This window comes from Protomyctophum bolini, assembly GCF_963924005.1.
Source record: "Protomyctophum bolini genome assembly, chromosome: 10".
Lineage (NCBI taxonomy): Eukaryota > Metazoa > Chordata > Actinopteri > Myctophiformes > Myctophidae > Protomyctophum > Protomyctophum bolini.
In genome coordinates, this window is record NC_137871.1 from 28,159,270 (window position 1) to 28,184,021 (window position 24,752).

General features: G+C 44.0%; 1 protein-coding gene across 1 annotated transcript in view; it reads right to left on the reverse strand.

Moving 5' to 3' along the window:
• Window positions 1–1,220: 1,220 nt before the first annotated feature.
• Window positions 1,221–24,752, reverse strand: part of LOC308322252 (dual specificity calcium/calmodulin-dependent 3',5'-cyclic nucleotide phosphodiesterase 1A-like) — a gene marked incomplete at both ends in the record, with an annotated part of 36,816 nt that continues 13,284 nt past the window's right edge. Inside the window, 15 exons of the mRNA XM_080773448.1 lie at window positions 1,221–1,426; window positions 2,950–3,094; window positions 4,688–4,854; window positions 5,986–6,161; window positions 7,428–7,548; window positions 8,272–8,353; window positions 9,994–10,114; window positions 10,911–11,012; window positions 11,254–11,382; window positions 14,012–14,112; window positions 14,588–14,728; window positions 20,997–21,113; window positions 21,280–21,346; window positions 21,941–22,126; window positions 22,663–22,776. Of these exons, the coding sequence (XP_080629574.1) occupies window positions 1,221–1,426; window positions 2,950–3,094; window positions 4,688–4,854; window positions 5,986–6,161; window positions 7,428–7,548; window positions 8,272–8,353; window positions 9,994–10,114; window positions 10,911–11,012; window positions 11,254–11,382; window positions 14,012–14,112; window positions 14,588–14,728; window positions 20,997–21,113; window positions 21,280–21,346; window positions 21,941–22,126; window positions 22,663–22,776 (1,975 nt within the window). The remainder of the gene's footprint in view (window positions 1,427–2,949; window positions 3,095–4,687; window positions 4,855–5,985; window positions 6,162–7,427; window positions 7,549–8,271; window positions 8,354–9,993; window positions 10,115–10,910; window positions 11,013–11,253; window positions 11,383–14,011; window positions 14,113–14,587; window positions 14,729–20,996; window positions 21,114–21,279; window positions 21,347–21,940; window positions 22,127–22,662; window positions 22,777–24,752) is intronic.

Below are 24,752 nucleotides of genomic sequence, written 5' to 3' on the forward strand. Positions count from 1 at the left end.
AGCTTGTAGATCTACTGTACTATCTTTGCTATTGAAACAAATTGAATTTGAGTGAAGGTATAGTAAAAGTGTGTGTGGTTTTAATTAATATTGAACCAATGAAAAGTATTAACAAGAACTTGCGACTATAGCTTCATTGGATACCATACAGTAACAATATGTTTAGATGCCTGTAATAGATTTTGGCAGCAAATTCTGTATAGTCATAGTCTTTGGAATAAAGATTAATTTAGTTGTAGTCATATTGTAGTCATCTGTAGTGTTAGTGTAGTGTTAGTCTAGTTTTAGTCGACTAAATCTATAGTTCATTTAGTCGACTAAATATTTAGGCGGGCCTTTACGATTCTGTTGTAATGGCTGCTTTTACACTTGCTGAAAATAGCAGATCTACAAACTCACAACGTGTCACAGCATGACATGTTGTGAGCTTGTAGATCTGCTAGCCTGGGCAGCATATTCCATTTCGTGTCTATGATCCGGTCGGGAGCGGATGGTAACTTCCGTCATGTTGTAGTCAATGTGTAGTCATCTGGCAGGATACCACAAGGCGGAATCAGTATTATGAATGGGTACTTTCTATGGTTTCCTGCCTGATGACTACAAATCAGTGACTACAAGTCTACAACATGACGTAAATTAACATCCGCTCCAGACTGGTTCACACGGCGATTTTGGAACACAGACCAGGCTTTCCTCCAAGGTGGAAAGCCTGGTGACGCGAGGTTATAGATCTGCTATTTTCAGCATGCAACCAAGTGTAAAATGACTGGATCTCTTGTATACTGAATACTGGATCTCTTGTCCACCTAATATTTAATTTAATTTGTTGACGAAATTGTCAACATTATGTAGTCTTTGTTTTAGTAATCATATAGCTTAGTTTTCATTTAGTTTTAGTCAGTGAAAAAAGGGTGGCTGACGAACATTTTTCGTCTTAGTATTAGTTGATGTTGTCATATTATGCATCACTGCAGGTATATGATGGAAAACCGCTGTGTGTGCTATAGCTTAAGTTTGATGAATGCGTCGTTCAACACTCGTCACGCAAAGCTTACAATTATCTTAACCCCTTTCGCTGAAAATAGCTGATCTACAAACGCACGTGTCGTAACGCATCGTGCTTTGAGCTTGTCGATCTGCTATTTTCTGGGAATGTTTTACCCAGAATACGGCTGCTGGGGTTTGTCTTCACATTCCTGACACGAGGACACTGTCCAGGTTCACTTCCCCCGGCGCAAGGAGATGGTCTGCAGTCTCCTGGCTTTGCCCCTGGCATCAATGGGGCCCCTGGCATCAATGGGGCCCCTGGCATCAATGAGGCCCCTGGGATGAACCTCTCCCAGTTTGGACAGTAGGGGGCGGTAGGAGTTGGCGCAGTAGCTGGGTTTTTTGTGGAAGCGGATCAGGTCGCCGGCTTCGGCGTTGCCTGGAAACAGACAGCAGGAGGAAGTAGATAAGTAAGTTTCAGGTTATTATGGAACAATTAACATACTCTTTGTGTGTGTGTGTGTGTGTGCATGCGTGTATATATATAATATATATATATATATATATATATATATATATATATATATATACATATATATATATATATATACATACACATACACATACAAAAAAAAGCCCAGCTGCCGTATTCTGGGTAAAACATTCCAGTAAAGAAAATAGCAGATCGACAAGTTCAAAGCACGATGCGTTGTAAGTCCGACACGTTGTCAGCTATTTTCAGCAAAGATAATGTAGAGCGAAAACAGGAACGTCACTGGAGCCCTGATAGGGACTCTATACTTAATGTATGGGTTCAAAGGGGTTAAGATAAATGTAAGCTTTGCGTGACGAGTGTTGAACGACGCATTCATCAAATTTAAGCTATAGCACACACAGCGGTTTTCCATCGTGATGCATAATATGACATCAACTAATACTAAGGCGAAAAATGTATATATATATATATATATATATACACATACACTGTGGGGTCTCGCTAGCGACACCCTGCGATGGTAAGTGCGTTGCCAGGGCAACCAGACACGCTGTCACGCTGCCTCGGGCAGTTAGGCCCGCCCTCGGCCGCATAGTAGGGAATGTCTACGTGCCGAATCTCCTTCTCCGCCAGATTGAGATGATGGAACGACCACACCCAAATCAGCAATCGGCCACACCGTCATATAAAAAGGAAGATTCAGTCTGAGTCTGACAGCGGCTGGTTCACACACGCTCACGGAGGAACGCACAGCACATACCGTCGGGGGGTAAGAAGACACACACACTTCCACCAAACACCCATTCCTGTATGTGTATATTCCTGCATGTCTTGACTGTCACTCTCCTCTCACCACAGGCTCTTAGGAGGAAGGCAGCCCGCCACAGCGACGGTGACGCGGAAACTCCAAAATAACAAGGTCGGAAAGAAACCTATAATTCTTGATAAAGCATTGAGTCCTGTCTGGCAGACAGGCGCTCATTATATACACCGGGAACGGCTTGAAGGCTTGCGCTCTTTCGGAGCTGAACCCCCGCTATCACCCGAATCCAGGGATCCCCGTCCCGTCTTATCGTTGTTAAAACAGAGCCCTCCAGTGAGGAGCGAGCTATAAGAGACTGTATGAACCTGAGTTGAAATCTAATCTTCTGTTCTCATTCTTCTCCAGGCTGTGGAAGACGCCTGTGAAACAAACATTGTATGGAATATAATTTGCCCTAAACCTATGTGGGGTTTTCTCCTGCCTGCCATATGATTTCCTGCTAAACAAATAAAAAGCCGTTTGAAACTGCTGCAAGCCCCTGTTCCGCCTGTTCATTGGTCACAGACCTTCCACAATACATACATACATAATTTATATAACACACACACACACACACACACACACACACACACACACACACACACACACACACACACACACACACACACACACACACACACTGTTCTACTTTAGGACACCATACCATTGTGATCATGCTGGTTGTGCTGTGAGCTGGTCTGATTGCCTGCTGGTTCCTGAGGCCCTCCGTGTCCGTTCTGTTCTGGGCCCCCAGGGGCCGCTATGGGCTCCAGGTCTCCTTCTTGTTGTGTGGGCTCCTCCAGGCGCTCCTTGACAGTTATATGAAACAATGCAATTGATTATACAAAATAAAAGGATAATCAATAATTTAATACAAATAATTTACTCTGTGGGCATGTCATTACCCTCAGCAAAGCTCGTGACAATGATGATTGGATCTGCTGTTTAGGTACGGGGGATTCGGAGTCCCTATGGTGGGGACTGATGCGTTTGATCTGGGTACCTAAAAAGCTAATTCTAATTCATCGCCAAACCATAATAAACTAGAACTGCACTCTGCCGAGTGCATACTTGCTTGTTGCACACTAGTAGGCCATAAATGGCCTACTAGTGCGCAAGCAGAGCGCGCAAGTACTTTCGACCGCTGGAAAGTATCACATCTCAGTATCTCTGTGAAGGAACGTTTGAAATGTATAATCATTACGTGTAACTATTTGCTACCTAACTACTTTTTTACAGAAAAATGAATCATTGATATGTGATGAAAAAAAAAGTAGATTTACAAATTACAAATCACATTACAAGAGTATGTAGTTGTAATTTGATTAGCAGTATACTGTGGTTACTTGGTTCCAAAAAGTGAAGCCAAGTTTTTTTCAACCGTAAGTCTGTGCCTGGTTTGCTGGGACCAGTTACAACATTACGTCATCGTTGAGAACTGGGACCAGAGTACATGGTGTGTATATGTATGACTAGCTCTCAGTGATGACGTAAGAGATATGGTCATCTGTGTAGTCTGGTCCCAGCAGACCAGGCACAGATTTACAAATTACAAATCACATTACAACTACATACAGAGTATGTAGTTGTAATTTGATTAGCAGTATACTGTGGTTACTTGGTTCCAAAAAGTGAAGCCAAGTTTTTTTCAACCGTAGGTTTGTGCCTGGTTTGCTGGGACCAGTTACAACATTACGTCATCGTTGTGAACTGGGACCAGAGTACATGGTGTGTATATGACGTAATGTTGTAACTTGTAACTTGTAACTAGTCCCAGCAAACCAGGCACAGACTGTATGTAGTTTTCTAGTTACAACTACATACAGAGTATGTAGTTGTAATTTGATTAGCAGTATACTGTGGTTACTTGGTTCCAAAAAGTGAAGACAAGTTTTCTTCAACGGTAAATCTGTGCCTGGTTTGCTGGGACTAGTTACAACATTACGTCATCCTTGAGAGAGTACATGGTGTGTATATGACGTAATGTTGTAACTTGTAACTTGTAACATTACGTCATATACACACCATGTACTCTCTCAAGGATGACGTAATGTTGTAACTAGTCCCAGCAAACCAGGCACAGATTTACCGTTGAAGAAAACTTGGCTTCACTTCGAAGAGACCAAGCGAAACGATTACTTGCGCGCTCTGCTTGCGCAAGTAATTATATTGATCATTTTATATTCAATAAATATATACTCCATCCGAGTTGTCCTGACTGAAATTATTTTAAGATGAAAGAGCATTTGAAAAGTTCCAGAAATGGTCTCAGAAATGTCATAAAAGCCAGCTCAGCCAAGTCAGCCAGTGATTTCTTCAGCTGGTCGGCCTAAAACATCATCATTACATTTTCAGATTTTATTTTGCTTTATACCATGGCCCTACTCCTTAGCGCCCCCTACCTGCCCCTGCCTCTCCTCCTCCTGCTCCTCCTCCTCCTGTGTCTCATGCGGTCCTGTCTTCTCTTCCTTGTCCTCTGATTGGTCGCCGGATGCAGCAGTCTCTCTGTCGTCCCGCCTGTCCTCATCCTGACTGACCTGATTGGCATTTTTGGTTTTCTCCTCTAGGTCTGGTGGAGAAAGAAAAAGTACTCGGTTGTTTTTACTTAATCAAAAGTATCAATACTGCAGTGTGGAACTACTCTATGACATGAAGTACATGTCTGGAATTAAAAATGTACTTGCGTAAAAGTACAAAAGTATTGACATAAAAAAGTCCTCACTGTGCAGAATGTCCAATTTTCAAATGTACAGTATATAATAATAATTATTATTATTATTATTATTTTCATCCCACAATTTTGCAACCCATTCTTTCACCCAGTGTCAATTATCTAATGTAATCCTGGGCGCTACACTTCCTCTTCCAACCTGGGGGGGGCAGCGGACTGACCTCATGCTTCCTTCTATGCATGTGGAGTCCAAGCTGCTTCTTTCCACCTGACAGGGGAGAGTTTCCCCGACCGGCCGTAGCGTGAGGAAGGAACACGTTATTCCGACCAGTTCCTTCAGGCGCCCTGGCTGGCCAGGTAGTTTAGAGACCAGGATTACTGCATGTTTTTTGTGCCGGCACCTACCCCTAGGGGACACGGGGAGAACATGCAAACTCCACACAGAAAGGCCCTTTCGCCAACCCCGCCTCGGGTATGGGCACTGATGACGTGAGGAGAAAACAGTGCCCGCCACAGCGTACCCAGGACCTTCTAGCTGTGAGGCAACAGCACTACCGACTGTGCCACCGTATATATATTAAATGGCATCTACAAGCTCACAAATCGTGACGCATTGTGACGCATCGTTAAAAAATATCACTGCAAGACGGGTTTCTGAACTGCCCACAGACCTCCTAGCTATGAGACACAAATCAAGTTGGAAAAAGGTTGAAAAGTGGTCCTTTAAGTAAAAATCACACCTGTGTGAACCGAGTGGTGCAACTCCCCTCTCCCCCCCCTCCTCTCTCTCTCTCTCTCTCATTAGCAGGCAACAGTGCAGCACTGTCTCTCTCTCTCCGTTTCTGGCAAACAGCGCCCCTACTGGTACTCATTATACTGGTGTTCATTAACACATAGGCGGACACATAGGTACATAGGTGAACACGGACATTGCTGTTCCTTGGAGTGGTTGCACCACTCAAAAAGAAAACACTGCATTTTATTCAACAACATCAAAGAACATTAAAGAATGCTAGAGCTTTAGATGACCTTTGTCAGCCTGGGTCTTCCATCTGTCTCGGTTGTGGTGCACCTCGTCTGCCCAGGTGCTCTTGAAGCTTTTGAAGTCCACCGTGTGGAGACCACTGCTGACCTCCGAGTCCGACCCTGCCTGGCTCTTATCACTGGAACCCTTCCCCTCGCTGGTTCCACTGTCGCTGTTCAAACTGCTTCACAAACGCACACACAAACACAGACCAACAGTCAATGAACATGGAGAGGACTGGATCGTCACCTACATCTGCATATAATTATGAGCTGGCCAGCAATTCTACATCTGACCTCAAACCCTTAGATCTCCACATATGGAGCTGACCTGTTCTGACATATGGAGCTGACCTGTTCCTCTTTGATGTCTCCCTTTTGACTGATACCTGTCCATTCAAACTCTATTGCCCCAAAGTTGTTGCTGCAGCCACCCCTGATAGCCGGCGAAAACTAGAGTTCTCAACACGCCCGGGAATTAAGACCCGGCCTTATCTGGGCCCTCATCAAACCCTGTACAATTAAGACACTGCCCCCGGAGCTCTGTGTGTGGCTGGGTCCTTGGCTGGCGTTTGGTTGGTTTTCACCACCTTTCACCACCAAGTATCACTGTTTTGCAGCCTAACACCCACACGCATATTAACTGTGATGATTTTGGGTGTGACAGTACAGTACAGTACAGTACAGTACATTTCTCAATCCTTTCGGACGTGGGGCGGCTCACCGGAACCGGCCCAGCTCCCAAGGTACATTAGTTCCGGGGACCCCCACACGGAGTTGCACCACTCACTTCACACAGGTGTGATTTTTTGAATTAAGTAACAGTATCAATACTGCAATGTGGAAATACTTAGAAGTAAAAGTCCCAAATTCAAAATGATGCAGAATGTCACAAAGTTATGTATACAAAGCTTTTATAAATAGCAGATCTACAATCTCACAATGCATCACATCGCAACACATTGTGAGCTTGTAGATTGGCTATTTTCAAATGACCGAAATGTCGGAGGTGGTTAATATAATAATCAAAAGTTATCAAATAATTGTAGTGGAGTACAAGTAAAAGTACTGCAAATTGGTAGTACTTAAGTACAGTACTTAAGTCAGTGGTTCCCAAATTGGGGTCTGGGGACCCCCAGGGGTCCTTGAGGGAGTTCCAGGGAGCCCCCAGCTAAATGATAGTTTGGAACCAAATGTACCCTTATGCTATGGGTCTGTTAGGGACAGGGTCCATTTGGTTCCATTTGTACACAAGTTAAATTAACATTGATTTTACAATATAAATTGGGGTCCCAGAGATAGAAATGCCATTAAATGGGGGTCTGTGGACTAATATGCATGTCAAACTGGGGGTCCTTGAAATTAAACGGGTTGAGAATCACTGACTTAAGTAAATTTACTTAGTTACTGTACACAGCTGGTTAGTGTTTAGGTTAAATATCAGTCACCTGAAGCGTCTGAGGACAGTCAGCCCAGATGGATCGGCCTCGTCAATGAGAGGCGCGACGATCTTCTCCGTCATGTCTGTCAGAACACTGAAGGTGGGCTCTACAATGAAGTCAATGAACCCTGCAGAACACACACACACACACACACACACACACACACACACACACACACACACACACACACACACACACACACACACACACACACACAGAAACACTGTCTCACACACACCAAGAATCCATTGCCATTTGGCTGCAGTCCCTCAGTCTGTGACTCATACATGTTCGACAGACAACAAGACAGATAAAAACATACCGTAGTTAAAAAAGTTACCAACATGTGTGTGTGTGTGTGTGTGTGTGTGTGTGTGTGTGTGTGTGTGTGTGTGTGCGTGCGTGTAAAAATATGTAAATGTACAGTACTTAAGTAAATTGCTACTACTGTCCACTATACTGCTTACCGATCTGGGACTGGGTCACCATAGTAGACTTACCGATCTAGGACTGGGCCACCATGGTATAGACTTACCGATCTAGGACTGGGCCACCATGGTATAGACTTACCGATCTGGGACTGGGCCACCATGGTATAGACTTACTGATCTAGGACTGGGCCACCATGGTATAGACTTACCGATCTAGGACTGGGCCACCATGGTATAGACTTACTGATCTAGGACTGGGCCACCATGATATAGACTTACCGATCTAGGACTGGGCCACCATGGTATAGACTTACCGATCTAGGACTGGGCCACCATGGTATAGACTTACTGATCTGGGACTGGGCCACCATGGTATAGACTTACCGATCTGGGACTGGGCCACCATGGTATAGACTTACCGATCTGGGACTGGGCCACCATGGTAGACTTGCGGTCACACAGTGGAGAGAAGGGTAAGCCGAGTTCCGCCTCTTTGTCTCCCTAGAGATCACAAAACAACAGCAGATCAAATCAGATCAACAAGCTCAATAAGAGCATGAAGAAGGCCAGCTGTGTTGTTGGCCTCTGTATGGACAGGCTGCCATCATTCTGGCCTCTGTATGGACAGGCTGCCATCATTCTGGCCTCTGTATGGACAGGCTGCCATCATTCTGGCCTCTGTATGGACAGGATGCCATCATTCTGGCCTCTGTATGGACAGGCTGCCATCATTCTGGCCTCTGTATGGACAGGCTGCCATCATTCTGGCCTCTGTATGGACAGGCTGCCATCATTCTGGCCTCTGTATGGACAGGCTGCCATCATTCTGGCCTCTGTATGGACAGGCTGCCATCATTCTGGCCTCTGTATGGACAGGCTGCCATCATTCTGGCCTCTGTATGGACAGGCTGCCATCATTCTGGCCTCTGTATGGACAGGCTGCCATCATTCTGGCCTCTGTATGGACAGGCTGCCATCATTCTGGCCTCTGTATGGACAGGCTTCCATCATTCTGGCCTCTGTATGGACAGGCTGCCATCATTCTGGCCTCTGTATGGACAGGCTTCCATCATTCTGGCCTCTGTATGGACAGGCTGCCATCATTCTGGCCTCTGTATGGACAGGCTGCCATCATTCTGGCCTCTGTATGGACAGGCTGCCATCATTCTGGCCTTCTGTATGGACAGACTGCCATCATTCTGGCCTCTGTATGGACAGGCTGCCATCATTCATGGAGATCAGGAGGATCAAGGTCAGTGTGTGTACGCTGCTTTGCTGTTATTTTACACAGCTTAACGTCGGGAAAGTTACACGACTGATGACTCACCCGCCCAGATGATGGCATTAGGCCTACTAATCACTGTAGTCTTGCATTACATGAAACTACACTACACTACACAAATCTACTGTTAGACAGATATTAGGATATATAATATTAGGATATTAGGATAATCATAAGCTTGCTTATGATTCTTGATGACTATTTCCATTTATTGTTCCTGCTTTACTGTAAGTCGCTCTGGAATCTGGATTTAAGAGTGTCTGCTAAATGCCTAAATTGTGTATTGTAAATTGTAAAGAACTCCTCCAGCTGTGAGGCTAGGGTCCTGTGCATAGTGCATACCTGTCTGAAGAACTCCTCTAGCAGTGAGGCTAGGGTCCCGTGCATACCTGTCTGAAGAACTCCTCTAGCAGTGAGGCTAGGGTCCCGTGCATACCTGTCTGAAGAACTCCTCTAGCAGTGAGGTTAGGGTCCTGTGCATACCTGTCTGAAGAACTCCTCTAGCAGTGAGGCTAGGGTCCCGTGCATACCTGTCTGAAGAACTCCTCTAGCAGTGAGGCTAGGGTCCTGTGCATACCTGTCTGAAGAACTCCTCTAGCAGTGAGGCTAGGGTCCTGTGCATACCTGTCTGAAGAACTCCTCTAGCAGTGAGGCTAGGGTCCCGTGCATACCTGTCTGAAGAACTCCTCTAGCAGTGAGGTTAGGGTCCCGTGCATACCTGTCTGAAGAACTCCTCTAGCAGTGAGGCTAGGGTCCCGTGCATACCTGTCTGAAGAACTCCTCTAGCAGTGAGGCTAGGGTCCCGTGCATACCTGTCTGAAGAACTCCTCTAGCAGTGAGGCTAGGGTCCCGTGCATACCTGTCTGAAGAACTCCTCTAGCAGTGAGGTTGTCCATCGGTGGTGCAGGTCCCAGTGTTTGGCAGGGTGGCTGATGTCTGCGGTGTGCAGGAGCAGAGACAACGCCTTGGGCTTGTCGATCCTGGAGGACACAGTGACCAGCGGGGTGCATACATTGGTTAGACATACTGTACCAACAGTCCTACAGTCATTAGTCATACAAACCTGTGCTGCAGGTTAAAAATCACCTATGTTGCGGGTTACCATTTACCTGTGCTGCGGGTTACAAATCACTTGTGCTGCGGGTTAAAAATCACCAGTGCGGCTGGTTACAAATTTGCGGAGTGTGTCTGACTGTTGGTATCGGTGCATACGTTTGTTAGGCATACTAACAGTCCGACAGGCATTAATTGCTGCTGCTGTTTGTAGAAGCAAAGCTAGAAGATGTACTTTCACAATGTACTTTTACTGTCAATAAGGACACTGAGAGGACGTTGAGACGAGCTTACCTTTGTTTTCTTTATAACAGCAGTAAATAGTTAATTATTTTAGATTTTCTTTTTATGGTACATTTACTTCTACACCTATAGCTTTTAACCTTTTAAACTTTTTTATCTAGTTAATTTTTCTAATAAAAATAAATTGCAAAAGGACTTTGGGTACCAAAAGCGTTATATTAATTGTAAGTATTATTATTAGGATTAGTTCGACAACATCGACCAGCACTGCCGGTTATGTCCTGTGCTGCGGGTTAAAACGCATCTGTGGCTCCCGACTTGGGTGGCAAGTTAAAACCAACCCATGGCAGGTTAAAACTAACATGTGGCTTCCTGTGAGGTTTAGGGTTGGGTTTTGGGTAGGGTGATGGACTCATGCCTGTAGGACTGTTAGTACGTCGGACCAAACACATTCCCCCAAAAGGTGAGCAGGATACTCACGCCTCAGGCTGCTGGAGGAAGTTCTTCATAGCTTTGATCTGCTGGAAGTGACAAGACATGTCTGTGGCCAAGACCATCTCTACTACCAGAGCTCGAAGCTCTCTGTAGGATGAGAGAGAGAAAGAGAGAGAGAGAGAGAGAGAGAGAGAGAGTTCATAATTCCTCCAGTCCGCCACTCTGACAGAACTTAATTTTAGAATAGAGCTCTATCATTCTGATCCTCTGATCTATCCTGTTTGTCTCACACACACACACACACACACACCCTGGATGACAATTCCGAAACATGAGACCTCTGCCCCAAATATTCCAGAACACCCTCTTATAGCACCATCCCTCTTACCTCCAGTCGTCCTTGGGCAGGTTGGAGAAGATGTTCATGTCGTCATCGTCCTGCAGCAGGCGGTATGCAGCGCTGATGTGGTGGTTCTCCAGCACGGCGCGGTCGTTGTACAAGATGGCCGTGTCCGACCTGGAAAACAATGACAAGTTTTACACCATAAACCGCCTGCCTTTCCACCATCGAGCGGTGCGTGAACAGCAATTAGGCTACCTTAAATTAAGCCAATATAAAACATTCTATTAGCGTCAATACAGCCCAATACAACGAGTAGAGGCGCAAAAACCTTTTCGAGCAGCATGTCTCAGGTTTCACCACAAGCAGTAACATGGCTGGCGCGATGCGATCAGAAATCACTGTTTACATCTTGAACGCCGGACGGTTTGGACTAAAACAGCAACTTTGGAGTATTTTTCAGAGAAAACAAGCAACAAAGAAACGACAATGAGTGGATCCTTATGGGAGGCGTGTGCATTGATCCTCACGATGGGAAGAACATGGGCCCTGTCTAGCAGCCTGGGCAGCACGGAAGGTTAGTGTTGAGCTTCGGCTGCATGGTACTCATATAACCCTACACGCCATCTGACGGTTTGGCGACTTCCGGGGTTAAATCTTAACCAGTCATCTGACGAGGCGATCTGGCGTCCATCGTGTTAAGAGTAAAATAAAGTTTGGATTCATGAAAAATAAATTACTTTTTACCATATGGGTCAGTTTTGACCCATAACACGCAAATGTCAATTTTAAAGTTAAAGCCTTCATTATAGGAAATGTGCAGAGTGAATTTTAACATTTTTATAATTGAAAACGATTTTAATTGAAAAAGGAAACCCTAAACCAAAATATTTTAAATAATGTTTACATGGATATGAATACATACAGTAACTCAACTATGGGGGAGAAAACAATAATAATCTTTTGGGTATTTTGGGTTGAGTTAATTAATCACGGGTCAAATCTGACCTGCCAACTCCAAAAGTGTCAGCAGGTTTAAAAAAGAATTCAAGGGTAAGTACACTATATTAGGAGCCCCACAGTGGTCCTGGTGTGCAAACCGGTCGTTCGACCTGGGTATAGGGCTGGGTATACGACCTGGGTATAGGGCCGAAAGACTAATTAAACCATCTAATAGTTGCCTCCTAGTGTCGCCAACATCTCATCAGCCGCCGAGGTGACGGGTGGGAAATTTGGTATATAGTATTTTTCATTGGCCTAAAATACTGTCTATTTTTTATAGGGGTTTCTTGTGACACTACCATTAACATCCTATGGCAGGCAAAAATGTCAAACTTTCCTTTTGCTTTATATTGCTGTATTGTATTTGTAACAGGTTGATTCTCAGTCCCACAGAAGGTGCACATTCTGCTGTGACATGTGAATCTAACATACTTGTTTATCTATGCAGAGGCTGTAATTGGGACGCTGCCTTGATTTCCTGAAGAGAGCTCTGATTGATTGCTTTAGGGGGAGCGTCTTGGGTGTTGCTAAATGCTTTGTGATTTGCTGACTGCTTAGCCAGGGGTGGAGTCAGGAGTCTATATAAAGGGGAAATGGTTCAGTAGACTAGAGGATGGGCTGCCATGGCGAGAGGTTGACACCACTACCTCTCTGTTTAAGTTATGTTTTGTTGTTTGAGTTCTTTCTTTTCTTCAGTTATTTCACCTATGTTGTCCAGGCCTGGAACACATTAAACCTTATTTTTCACCTGCAAGTCTGCCTCATGTCCAGTATGTAATTTTAAAGGTTTAATTACTGACAAACAGCAGATCTACAATCCCACTTGGTAACACAAACTAGGGGGTTTTCATGATTCTCAATCCATTCCAAGCATTTGTTTTGCACAAAATACACTCCTTGGGCTAAAACGGCCATAGACATCATGACAAATGTGATGAGGTCAGCACATTTTGGGCACATTTGGGCAAGTGGCTATGGCTGCTTTTAGCCCAAGGAGTGTATTTCGTGCAAAACTAATGCTTGGAATGGATTCAGAATCATGAAAAATCCCTAGTTTGACATGTCACATGCTACCTAAAGCAAAAGCTAAATTTGACATTTTTGACAGGATGTTAATGGTAGGGTCATAAGAAACCCCTATAAAAAAGATTGCCCAATACTAACAGCCGGTCAGCAAGTGAACTCATGAATGTATATATATATATATATATAGACAATATTTTAGGCCAATAAAAAAGACTATATACCAAATTTCCCGCTTTTAACAAAAGAAGCCTGTCGGCTGCCGGACTACACTGACTTCCTGGAAAGTTAGCATACTATAATGGAAGCCAAATACATTAATGAAAATCTAAATACGAATTTTGAAATCTTGTATTTTTTATTTTTTATTCCTCCTTAATGATTATGACACTGGTAGGCGGGTTTCTGAAGTGTTTACAGCCCTCCTATGAGACACGGACCAAATAGAAACAAAATGTTACCATTTTGGCATGAACATTAGTGAGCACCAACTATATGAAGATTGGAAAGAGGTGAATTCGTCCTTTAACAAAAGTGGCATTTTATGAGTTTTCAGCGTATTTTGATCATCATCATTATAAATCAGAGACGAAATCAACTAGGTTTAGTCGACTAAAATCTTAACACGAAAACATTTCAGTTGACTACAATATGAATAAAACTAAATCAAGTTTCATTCCAAAGACTATGACTGAAACTAAAATCAAACTTTGCTGTAAAAATCAACATTACATGACATTGTCATAATGGTCCCGTCTGTATAACTCAGAGGATGGTATACCTGGTCTGAATGTGGAAGTTGTTGGTGGTGCCTGTGTGCTCAAAGTCATGGACGGCTGCCGCAAAAAACATGGCCAGTATCTCTATCTCTGTCATCCAGTGCTGAGAGAGAGAGAGAGAGAGAGAGAGAGAGAGAGAGAGAGAGAGAAAAAACACATGTGAGCACTTTTCTTTCCACCACTGCTCTTCTTACCAGGGACGTGCAGAGAATGTTAGCGAGGCAGGGGCTGAAATCCCATAAGAGGGCACTTTTGGACAAAAAATCGGCTATGATCTGCTATTTTCAGGGCGCAACCCTGCAGCACTCTTTATCTACTGGAGATGCGGGCGTGCGACGTGGATTTCGAAAACAAATTTGTTCAACCCAAAATGCTGCGTTCAAGTTCAGGAGACTTCGGGGAAAAAAGCAATTCTCCTGAATGTTGCATTCCTTCCGCCGGTATGGCATGAAGAGGAGAGGCATTTCTTCCACCGTAGTAAATGCTGCATTCGTGGTCTGGAGAGGGCAGTTGTTTTACAGACCGGTAAAAGAGCAGGCCAGTTCTGATGTCTATGTGTGCACGTCCCTGCTTCTTACCACCATGCCAGTCTTCAGCAGCAGGTAGTGCACAGTCTGCGTGACGTCAGCGGCATGCGTCAGGTTGTGGTAGGGGTTCCTGTGCTTGCTGTAGCCCACCTCCAGCGCCTCCACGAACGACACCAACGCAGAGATGGGGATCTGGAGCGAGCACAAATTAAATTAGGGGAGGGCGATACGATATTGAGAGATGTCGTCGTGACACAGTGAATGTACGTTCTATGATTTGCAGTTCTATACCTTGATTTGTACTTTTGTAGAACGACGGTTTCGTTTGGCCAAGTATTTTGGTCTAAATGTTCTGTTCTGTTCTGTTAAGTAACTTGAACAATAACCCTAAAAAACGCATGAATAAATTATCGTTTTTTTATATTTTATATTTTTCCATATCGCCCACCCCTAAGCACAATGATGCCTCCCTCGCTCAGACACACACACACACGTCCACACACACATTTTAGGAGTTGAGGCATTATATTTAGTTTGACTCACAGATAACTATATGAATCAATGGCAGTGGCCAGGTTGTTGTTTTACGCTATGTTCAACTGATATAAAGTTTCATATTACAAAGAAGAAGGTTGTCGTTTTTGACTTATCAATGGTAGCAGAGGATGGCTAACAACATTAACTACAGAGTCCCACCGGCGTTTGAAGAAAAGAAGTCTTATGAGAGCTGGAAAAATGAAGTTGAAATGTGGAAACGTGTCACTGAACTGGATCCGAAGAAACAGGCTTTAGCTGTTGCTCTTTCACTGACGGGACGAGCTAGAGATACAGCGTTGGAAATACCTGCGGACGATTTGAACAAAGATGATGGGATGAAGACACTTGTAGAGGCATTGGATAATGTATTCCTAAAAGAAGAAAAAGACCGGGCTTACGACGCATACACGGACTTTGACAAGACTCGGAGAGAACGTGACGTTTCCATGGCGGATTACATCGTCCATTTCGAGCAGAGGTACAACAAAATGCGAAAATTTGACATGACTCTTCCTGATACTGTTTTAGCATTTAAGTTGTTGGATACAGCCGATCTGGATGTTAAAGATAAGCAGCTTGCTCTTACAGCGTGTTCAACACTTACATTTGCAAGCATGAAGTCAGCTCTAAAAAGGATTTTTGGAGACAAGACTGTGTTATCCACGAGCAGCAGTGGAGGAATTCAAGTGCGACAAGACGAGCATGCTTTGTATGTTGATCAGAGGAAAGACGGTAAATACGGGAGCAAATTCCATCCCCAAACCAACCATGCGAGGGCGCCATTGACTGGCTCAAACCCACTGGACAGGTATGGAAAAAGAACAAAATGTGCTATTTGTCAGAGTACGTTCCACTGGGCTAAGGACTGCCCACACAAAGCTGAGCATGTGAAAATGACGGAAGAAAATTCAGAGGCAGATAAAATTGAAAAGTGCAACATTACTTTGTTTTCTAAAGAGTCAATATCTGATGCTGAAATATTCATGGTGGAGGCCTTGGGTTCAGCTGTAATTGACACTGCATGCACCAGAACAGTCTGTGGTGAAAAATGGTTGGACAGTTACATTCATACACTGAAGAAGAGTGAGAGGAATAAAATGGAAAGTACACAGAGTAGAAGAGCTTTCAAGTTTGGTGATGGTCAAGTTGTTCATTCTACAAAAAAGGTGAAAGTCCCAGCTAAGATAGGCCAAACTAAGTGCCATATAGAGACTGAGGTGGTCCCAGTGGACATTCCTTTACTACTAAGCAAAGCATCACTTAAGAGGGCAAAAGCTGTGCTTGACATTGAGAATGATAAAGCCACAATGTTTCATGAACCTGTGCCCCTTGAAATCACCTCCTCTGGACACTACTGTGTCAGCATAGTGGACAGAGATTGCACAGCCACTTGTGAGAATGAACCCCAAGCTAATGAGGTTCTGGCCATAACAGATGACATGAGTAAAGATGAAAAACACAAAGCCTTGGTGAAACTTCACAAGCAGTTTGGACATGCTTCAGTTGATAAACTTAAAAAATTACTGACTAGTGCTGGAAGTAATGATGATGAGAGCATTACTATTTTGAATGACATTGTAAGCAGCTGCGAAACATGTCTCAGGTACAACAAACCCAAGCCAAAGCCATCAGTTGGTCTACCAATGGCTTCAACCTACAATGAAACTGTGGCATTAGATCTGCATGAGCTAGAACCTAATGTGTGGTACCTTCACATGATTGATCATTTCACCAGGTTCAGTGCTGGTAGTATTGTGACCACAAAAAAATCCAGTGAAATTGTGAGGCACTTTATTCATTCCTGGGTGAGTGTTCATGGAGCCCCGGCAAAACTTTTTTTTTACAACGGAGGAGAATTCAACAATGAGGAAATGAGAGACATGGCAGAGAACTTTAACATTGAAACCAAAACCACTGCTGCCTACAGTCCATGGAGTAATGGATTGTGTGAAAGGCATAACCAGACCCTTACAGAGATAATGTTAAAGGTGAAGAAAAGCAGTGGATGTGATTGGAAAACAGCCCTAGATTGGGCTCTCATGGCAAAGAATACAATGCACAATGTACATGGATTTAGTCCATATCAGCTAGTATTTGGGCAAAATCCAAACCTACCTTCTGTGCTAGTTGATAAACCGCCTGCCCTGGAGGGCACTACAATAAGTAAATGGGTAGGACAGCACATTTCAGCATTGCATGAAGCAAGGACAGCGTTTACTGAGGCAGAGTGCTCTGAGAGAATCAGGAGAGCTCTACGCACACAGCTTCGCCCCACAGATGAACACTACGAAACTGGAGACAAAGTGTACTACAAAAGAATGGACTGCAATGAATGGAAAGGCCCTGGAGTGGTAATTGGACGGGACGGCGTGGTCATATTTGTTAGACATGGGGGCACCTATGTCCGGGTGCATCACTGTAGACTACGCAAGGCCAAAGATCACTACACTGACAAGTCAGGTGACAGCCAAGAAAGTCAGACAGAATATAATGCAGCAGAATGTGACATGAACAATGTTGTAAATGTACCTGATACTGAATCTAGTGATGTACCTGACACAGAGAATGCTGCAGGGGACTCTAATAATGACACAGACAACATTGAGCAGACCAATGATCCATCCAACCGACAACCTACTATCAGAAGAACAGACTGCAGTGAGAATCTAAAGGCAGGTCAATTCATTAAGTATGTGGAAAGAGACACTGGAATTTCACACACAGCAAAAGTGCTCAGCCGAGCAGGAAAAGCAACAGGAAAAAACAAGAACTGGTACAATCTGGAGTACACTGAGCCAGTTAGCCTCACTGGCACAACCAGGTCAGCTGACCTTTCACAGGTTGACACACTGCAGATTGAACTATTGGACAGGGTGGAACAGCCACCTGACAGACACCACGATGATGTACTGGTTACAAAGGATGTGTCATTTGAATCAGCTAAACTTACTGAAATCAGTAACTGGGAAAAACATGGAGTGTTCAATGAAGTAAAAAATATGGGACAAAAGTGTATTTCCACAAGATGGGTGTGCACACTCAAAGACACAGCAGACGGCATAGTTCCAAAAGCAAGACTAGTGGCGAGAGGTTTTGAAGAGCTAAACACAAAGGACCTCCCAAAGGACTCTCCAACATGTGCCTCAGAGTCTCTTAGACTACTCATGTCAGTGATATGTCAAAACCAATGGACACCCCACTCTATGGACATTAAGTCAGCATTCCTTCAAGGAAATGAGCTATCCCGAGACATTTATCTCCGTCCACCACCTGAAGCAAAGAGTGAAGGAACTCTGTGGAAGCTAAAAAAATGTGTTTATGGACTAAATGATGCATCACTGTACTGGTACAATAGAGTTAAAGAAACAATGTTGCAAACTGGAGGAAAGATGTCACAAGTTGACCCTGCCATTTTTTTTTGGTTGGATAATGATTGTAATGTGTCTGGAGTGCTTGCTTGTCATGTTGATGATTTTATCTGGGGTGGTTCACACAGTTTCGCAACAACAGTGATCCCTCACCTGCAAACTGCCTTCCAAGTGGGCAGAGAAGAACATGACAGTTTTCGCTATGTAGGCATGGAGTATGTCACTGAAAGTGGAGTAACTTATATGCATCAAGACCATTATATACAGAATCTTCAGCCAATTCACATGGACACCTCCAGAGCGATGAGCCGTGATGCTCCCCTGACTGAGAGTGAAATCGATGACCTTAGATCAAAGATAGGTCAACTTCTGTGGGTTGCCAGACAAAGTCGACCTGATATTATGTTTGATACTTGTGTCCTTGCTGCTAACATAAAACATGCTACTGTACAGAGTTTACATGACACAAACAAGGTGGTGAGAAAGCTAAAATCAGAAAAAGTGACACTGAAATTTCAGAACCTAGGAAAAGACAACTCTCTAAAGCTAGTAGTGTTCTGTGATGCCTCACTGGGAAACCTTCCAGATGGTGGCACTCAAGGGGGACATCTCATTGTGCTGATGGGTGAGGAAGGAAGATTCTCACCTGTTTATTGGCAGTCAAAGAAGATCAGGAGAGTCGTCCGAAGCACACTTGCTGGAGAAACACTCGCTCTCGCAGATGCTGTTGACAGTGCCATTTCTCTTTCTGACCTTCATGCAGAACTAACCACTGGACATCTTACCCAGCATGTCTTACCAATAGTGTGTGTCACTGATAACCACTCTCTTGCTGATGCCATCAAGTCTACTAAGTCAGTGACAGAGAAAAGGCTCCGCATTGAAATAAGTGGTATCAAGGAACTTCTTCAGAGCAAAAGAATCCAACGGATACTGTGGGCACCTACAGGAGAGCAGCTAGCTGATTGCTTGACAAAACGAGGTGCATCCGCACTTCAGCTCCTAAAGGCACTCAGTGTTGGAGTATGGAAACTGGAATAGAGACTCTTTTTTCTATTAACAGTAATTTTTGTTTTTGGTCATTATGTTCTTTCATGCCTATGGACATTAATAATAGACTTTTTTCTTTGTTATAAAAAAAAAAAGGGAAAAAGAAAAGAAAAGTGGGAGATTGTAAATATTCTGTTTGTGCATTCTACTATTATGGTACTTACGGTTCTGTCACTATGGTACATCCCACTACCCAGCGGGCTTTGCACTATGCGCGGGCTTTAGCAGACAGTCTATTATATGAATCAATGGCAGTGGCCAGGTTGTTGTTTTACGCTATGTTCAACTGATATAAAGTTTCATATTACAAAGAAGAAGGTTGTCGTTTTTGACTTATCACGTTCTATGATTTGCAGTTCTATACCTTGATTTGTACTTTTGTAGAACGACGGTTTCGTTTGGCCAAGTATTTTGGTCTAAATGTTCTGTTCTGTTCTGTTAAGTAACTTGAACAATAACCCTAAAAAACGCATGAATAAATTATCGTTTTTTTATATTTTATATTTTTCCATATCGCCCACCCCTAAGCACAATGATGCCTCCCTCGCTCAGACACACACACACACGTCCACACACACATTTTAGGAGTTGAGGCATTATATTTAGTTTGACTCACAGATAACTATACCAGTAAGACGCATGAGGGTGAGAAGTGACCTTGAGATCGTGTGCACGCATTCACCTGGGTGACAGCAGACTGCTGGGCGAGCGCTGGTGCTTTGGCATGGGGGTAAGATCTTAATTTTCATGCCTGTTGAGAACTCTAGTTTTCGCTGGCTGCCAGGCACGGCTGCACTAATAACTTTGGGGTAGGCCCGTATAGAGTTTAAATGGACAGGTATCAGTCAAAAGGGAGACGTCGAAGAGGAAGGATGGATGGGGAAGATATATGGAGACTAAGGGTTTGAGGACAGATGTACAGTTGCTGGCCAATATTGATGACATCAGGGATCTCCATATATCCCTGACGGGAAATGCACGATTCCATAGTTAACTCAAACCTTTGGTCGCAAATACTATATAATTAATTATACTAGCTGACAATTTGACCCATGCTTCATGAGTTTTTATAGTTCAGTTTGTTGATTACTTGATTTGATATGATTTTTTATTATTATTTTAGGTAATAGGTATTATAAGTTCTTCGATTGTCACTCCCCCCCTCCCCATTGTTGTTTATTGGAATGATCATAGGCCTATCGCAGATATTTTAATGTCCTCCATACATTGGAGCTGAGTGGGCTCTGAGAATTGGGGACCGCTTTTCTTTCCTGTGTACACGTTTCTTCACCAAAAACAATTTTCCACATCTACAGTACAAGAGTTTGTGGATCTGCTATTCTGGGCTGATGTTTCCTCCAGAATATTGATGCTGCAATGTTGTTGCTGTTGATGTTGGTCAACAAATGTGGCATTTTAAGAGTCTGAAGCGTAGTTGGAGTACTTCAATGACACGTAAATCTCAATCGTGTTGGCCACGGTAACTGTGCAATGGGCGGGCACACCTTAAAGCGATTGATGAGGTCATATCTGGTCAGCAGCTCATAGAAGATGAATTTGAGGGCGTGGTCTCCACTGGCGTCGTTCAGCGCGAAGACGTCAAAAGACCATGCGTCCACGTCCTATAGGAGGGAAGACACACACACACACACACACACACACACACACACACACACACACACACACACACACACACACACACACACACACACATATTATTAGCATATTGGTTCTGGACATGAAAATGTTTGAGAAGCAGTGCTTCTAGAGTGTGGTGTGCAATAATACCTTGAGCACGCCGATGACATTGGGGGGGTAGCTGAGTCCCACCATGTTGGACGTCCGTCTGTACATCCTGTGACAACATGTCAAGACACGTTAACGACATGTCAACGACACACTGGCGTACATGGGCCAGACACGTCCGTCAAACTGACCGGGCGGGTCTGGCACACACTTGAGCACTCGCCACTTTTTGCATTCTTTGTATGGAATGGAAATTAAATAACATTTGTTCAGCACTTCGATCAATGTACCGTAATTTCCGGACTATAAGCCGGGGCTTTTTACCCACATATTTCTCATCAAAATATGTTGAAGTACAACAATGCATGGCAACTTGAGGTACTTTTCTTTAATATTTCATCAGGACTTTTCAAAAAGAAAAATAGATATCATGGGGGACAAAATCTGTGAAAAACGTGCATATTATTTAGTGTTCTAGGTTTAAGAAGGAAGTTGGAGATTTAGAAGGCATTTTGGAAGAACAAATCTGACAAATTCACCTAATCACCCACCCATGCCACGAAGATGACAAAGAGCTTGTAGATCTGCTATTTTGGGCCATTTTTTAAAGTGTTTTTTAACGTTGAATAAAAATAAAATGTTGGATTTATTTTGGAAGAAAAACTAAACGGACAAAATAAACGTGTTTTTTTCACCCACACACCTCTCGACGAAGATGCCCGCCTGCACGGCGTGGACGATGCTGCGGAAGCGCGGCTTGTCCTGGCCGCCGCGTCTCAGCATCAGCCCCATCTGTCTGGTGAACGTGGACGCCAGCCAATCCCTAACCTCTGACGGCACCGAGTCTGACCGCAGTTCACTCAACTCGTCCTCCGTGTCTGCCAGGCGCCTGCAGAGCAGGGGAGGAGACCAGTGATGGTAACAGTATCTGCTGTGTCCTAGACCTATTGTATACTGTATTGTGTTACACAGTATTTTATGCATGCAGTACTGTTTCACACCAGTCCACATGGTGTCACTACGGATGGCCTGCCTTGTATTAGAAGTGTGAAGGGCACCTACAGTATGTAATACAATTCACCCTTTGTCAAGTCCCGCCCATGGTTGTGCCCCTCTTCGCACCCATTGGTCGCAGTTTCGTGGTTGGACAAAAATCCTCTCTCCATCCACTACCATTGAAATAACATGTTTTTCAGTTGCTTCATATTGATATTCTGTGCATTCAATTCTTACTTTAAATTTGATGTCAGTAAAAAGGAAAATTGTTTCAGTTGACTACAGCAAATTGTTTTAGCAAATTCAACATAAACTAGGCGGAAACAGGGCGGAACAAGGCAGAAAGAGCCTGCTGGTTAGTCAGTCAGGGACCAATCAGAAGGCTGACAAAGGGTGAATTAATAGTGTGGCTCACAATAAACTGTTCACCTTGTTTCTTCGATGTAGACAGACTCCAGGACAGAGGCGGCATATTCCAGATTCTTCTTCAGGTCCACCACCGACGCCTCTCCTCTCTCCAGTTGCTTGACCAGACATCTCAACCTGGAAGAACAACAACAACGTCCGTGCACATTATAGTTTCTGTTAGCTAACATCTCTAAAAGGCAGATGGTTCCACCGGAACAACACGCTGTAGCCAGGCAGTGTTTTGGCAACGCAGCAGCATACCTTGAGTCAACCTTGGAACAAGGACTCTCAGATATGTCAGTAAAACTACATGCATGTAAACCATGCAGGGAAGACTCAAATCTGCAGCTTCCATCTGAAAAACAGGGAGACTAAATGGGAGCTCAACGTAACCTGGGGCGGATTAAAGCTTGAAAACTACCAGCACCCGGTCTATCCTGTGAGTAACCTTAGACCTCAGTTACAAGGAACACATCCAGAAGACGAGAGCGAAGGTCACCACCAGCGACAGTCTTCTGTGACAAATAACCAACTCAAAGTGGGGAACTCACCTAAGTGCAATCCGTACAATGGCACGAGCCTTGTGCTTTTCCACCGCAGAATATGCCTGCCCAGCATGGTATAGCAGGCCAACAACATGAAAACTCTGCCAACCAGAAACGGCTCAGGTCCAGGAGTATAGATCTTCTTGGATGCCACTTCAGAAGTGGAGACCACGCTACCTGCTGCCAGGATTACAGAGTGGCACAACCAGTGGAACAGCCTGGGCAGCCAGACAACCCAACGATGGACAGAGAGCTCACTGCACTGAGCCGAACGGAATGCACAGCAAACGCAAACTACTGTAGCAAACTATATAGAGACCATAAGATGTCTGGTACAGAAGCCTTGGATTTGATATGGCGTAAATTTAAATGTCTTAGGCAGTAAATGTGGTTCTTCCTCTCACTCAGTTATTTAGTGTTTTCTGTAGTTACTGCAGGTTGGCTTTGTGGGGGCTCCACTTGTCAACAATAGAAGCATCACCAACACGTCCACCTGCTAAACGTAAAATCACCGGACACTCACCACATCCATTCACACATTGATCTGATGGATGAAAATGGCAAAATGTACTACAAATATTTTTTGCTGTCCAAATTGTGTGTGTGTGTGTGTGTGTGTGTGTGCGTGCGTGCGTGTGTATGCTTGCCTGTGGAACCCCATAAGAGAGGAAGTGGAACAGGATGGAGGCCTGGTGGCTGCTAATCTCCCCATTACCGGTGAAGGTCTGTCATCCTCTCTCGCTGTCTCTCTCTGTCTCACTTTCTCTCTCTCTCTAGCCCTAATTTATCAATGGAACGTGGAAACGAGCTTAAATCCGAGCCCAGGAATCAGCATACGACCACGTCCATGGATGATTTATATCACGCATACCATGCATACAACTTTTGATCCAGCCGACCACAGTACTTGCGCAAGTAAATACCTCACTTCATATTTTGCAAACATGTTGGTTATGTAACAGTTGCGGATAGTCAACAAAGATAGTCACAAAGAAGAGTCAAACCAAGGTTGTACTTTATTGTTACATATACATCTAGGTACATAAGAGTAAAACTTATTTTTGATTTGGCTTCCTTCAGACAATGCAGCAGCCTGATTCTTTGGGGAGCTATATGCCTGCAAAACAGAAGGCCATAATTATTTCAGAAGCATCAGTAGCCAGAATAATCAAAGGAAGCAAACTGTATGGTGATGTCATACACAATGGATTTGAAGAGCAATAGCAGTTAAATGAAAACTCAGTAATAAAAAATTAAAAAAAAATAGAATTTGAGATGTTTATATTGCGTTTGTTAGGTACATTGACTTTAGCGCCAAGTGCTCAGTTTGCAAGGTTACAGGTGCTGGTGGCTAGTATAGGGTGTTCCAACTGTCCCAGAGAATAAGAAGCAACTTATTCAAATCATAATAGAAGCTCTTGTAACTGAAGCCACAATACCAGAGCAAACTTGTTGTTACTGGCCAGGACCATACTCCCACTGAGATATCAGCAGGTGGCATCATTATATCCAGACAGGATCTAAAGACCACTCATGTGAAGGCAGATGACAATAATTGTGGCACGG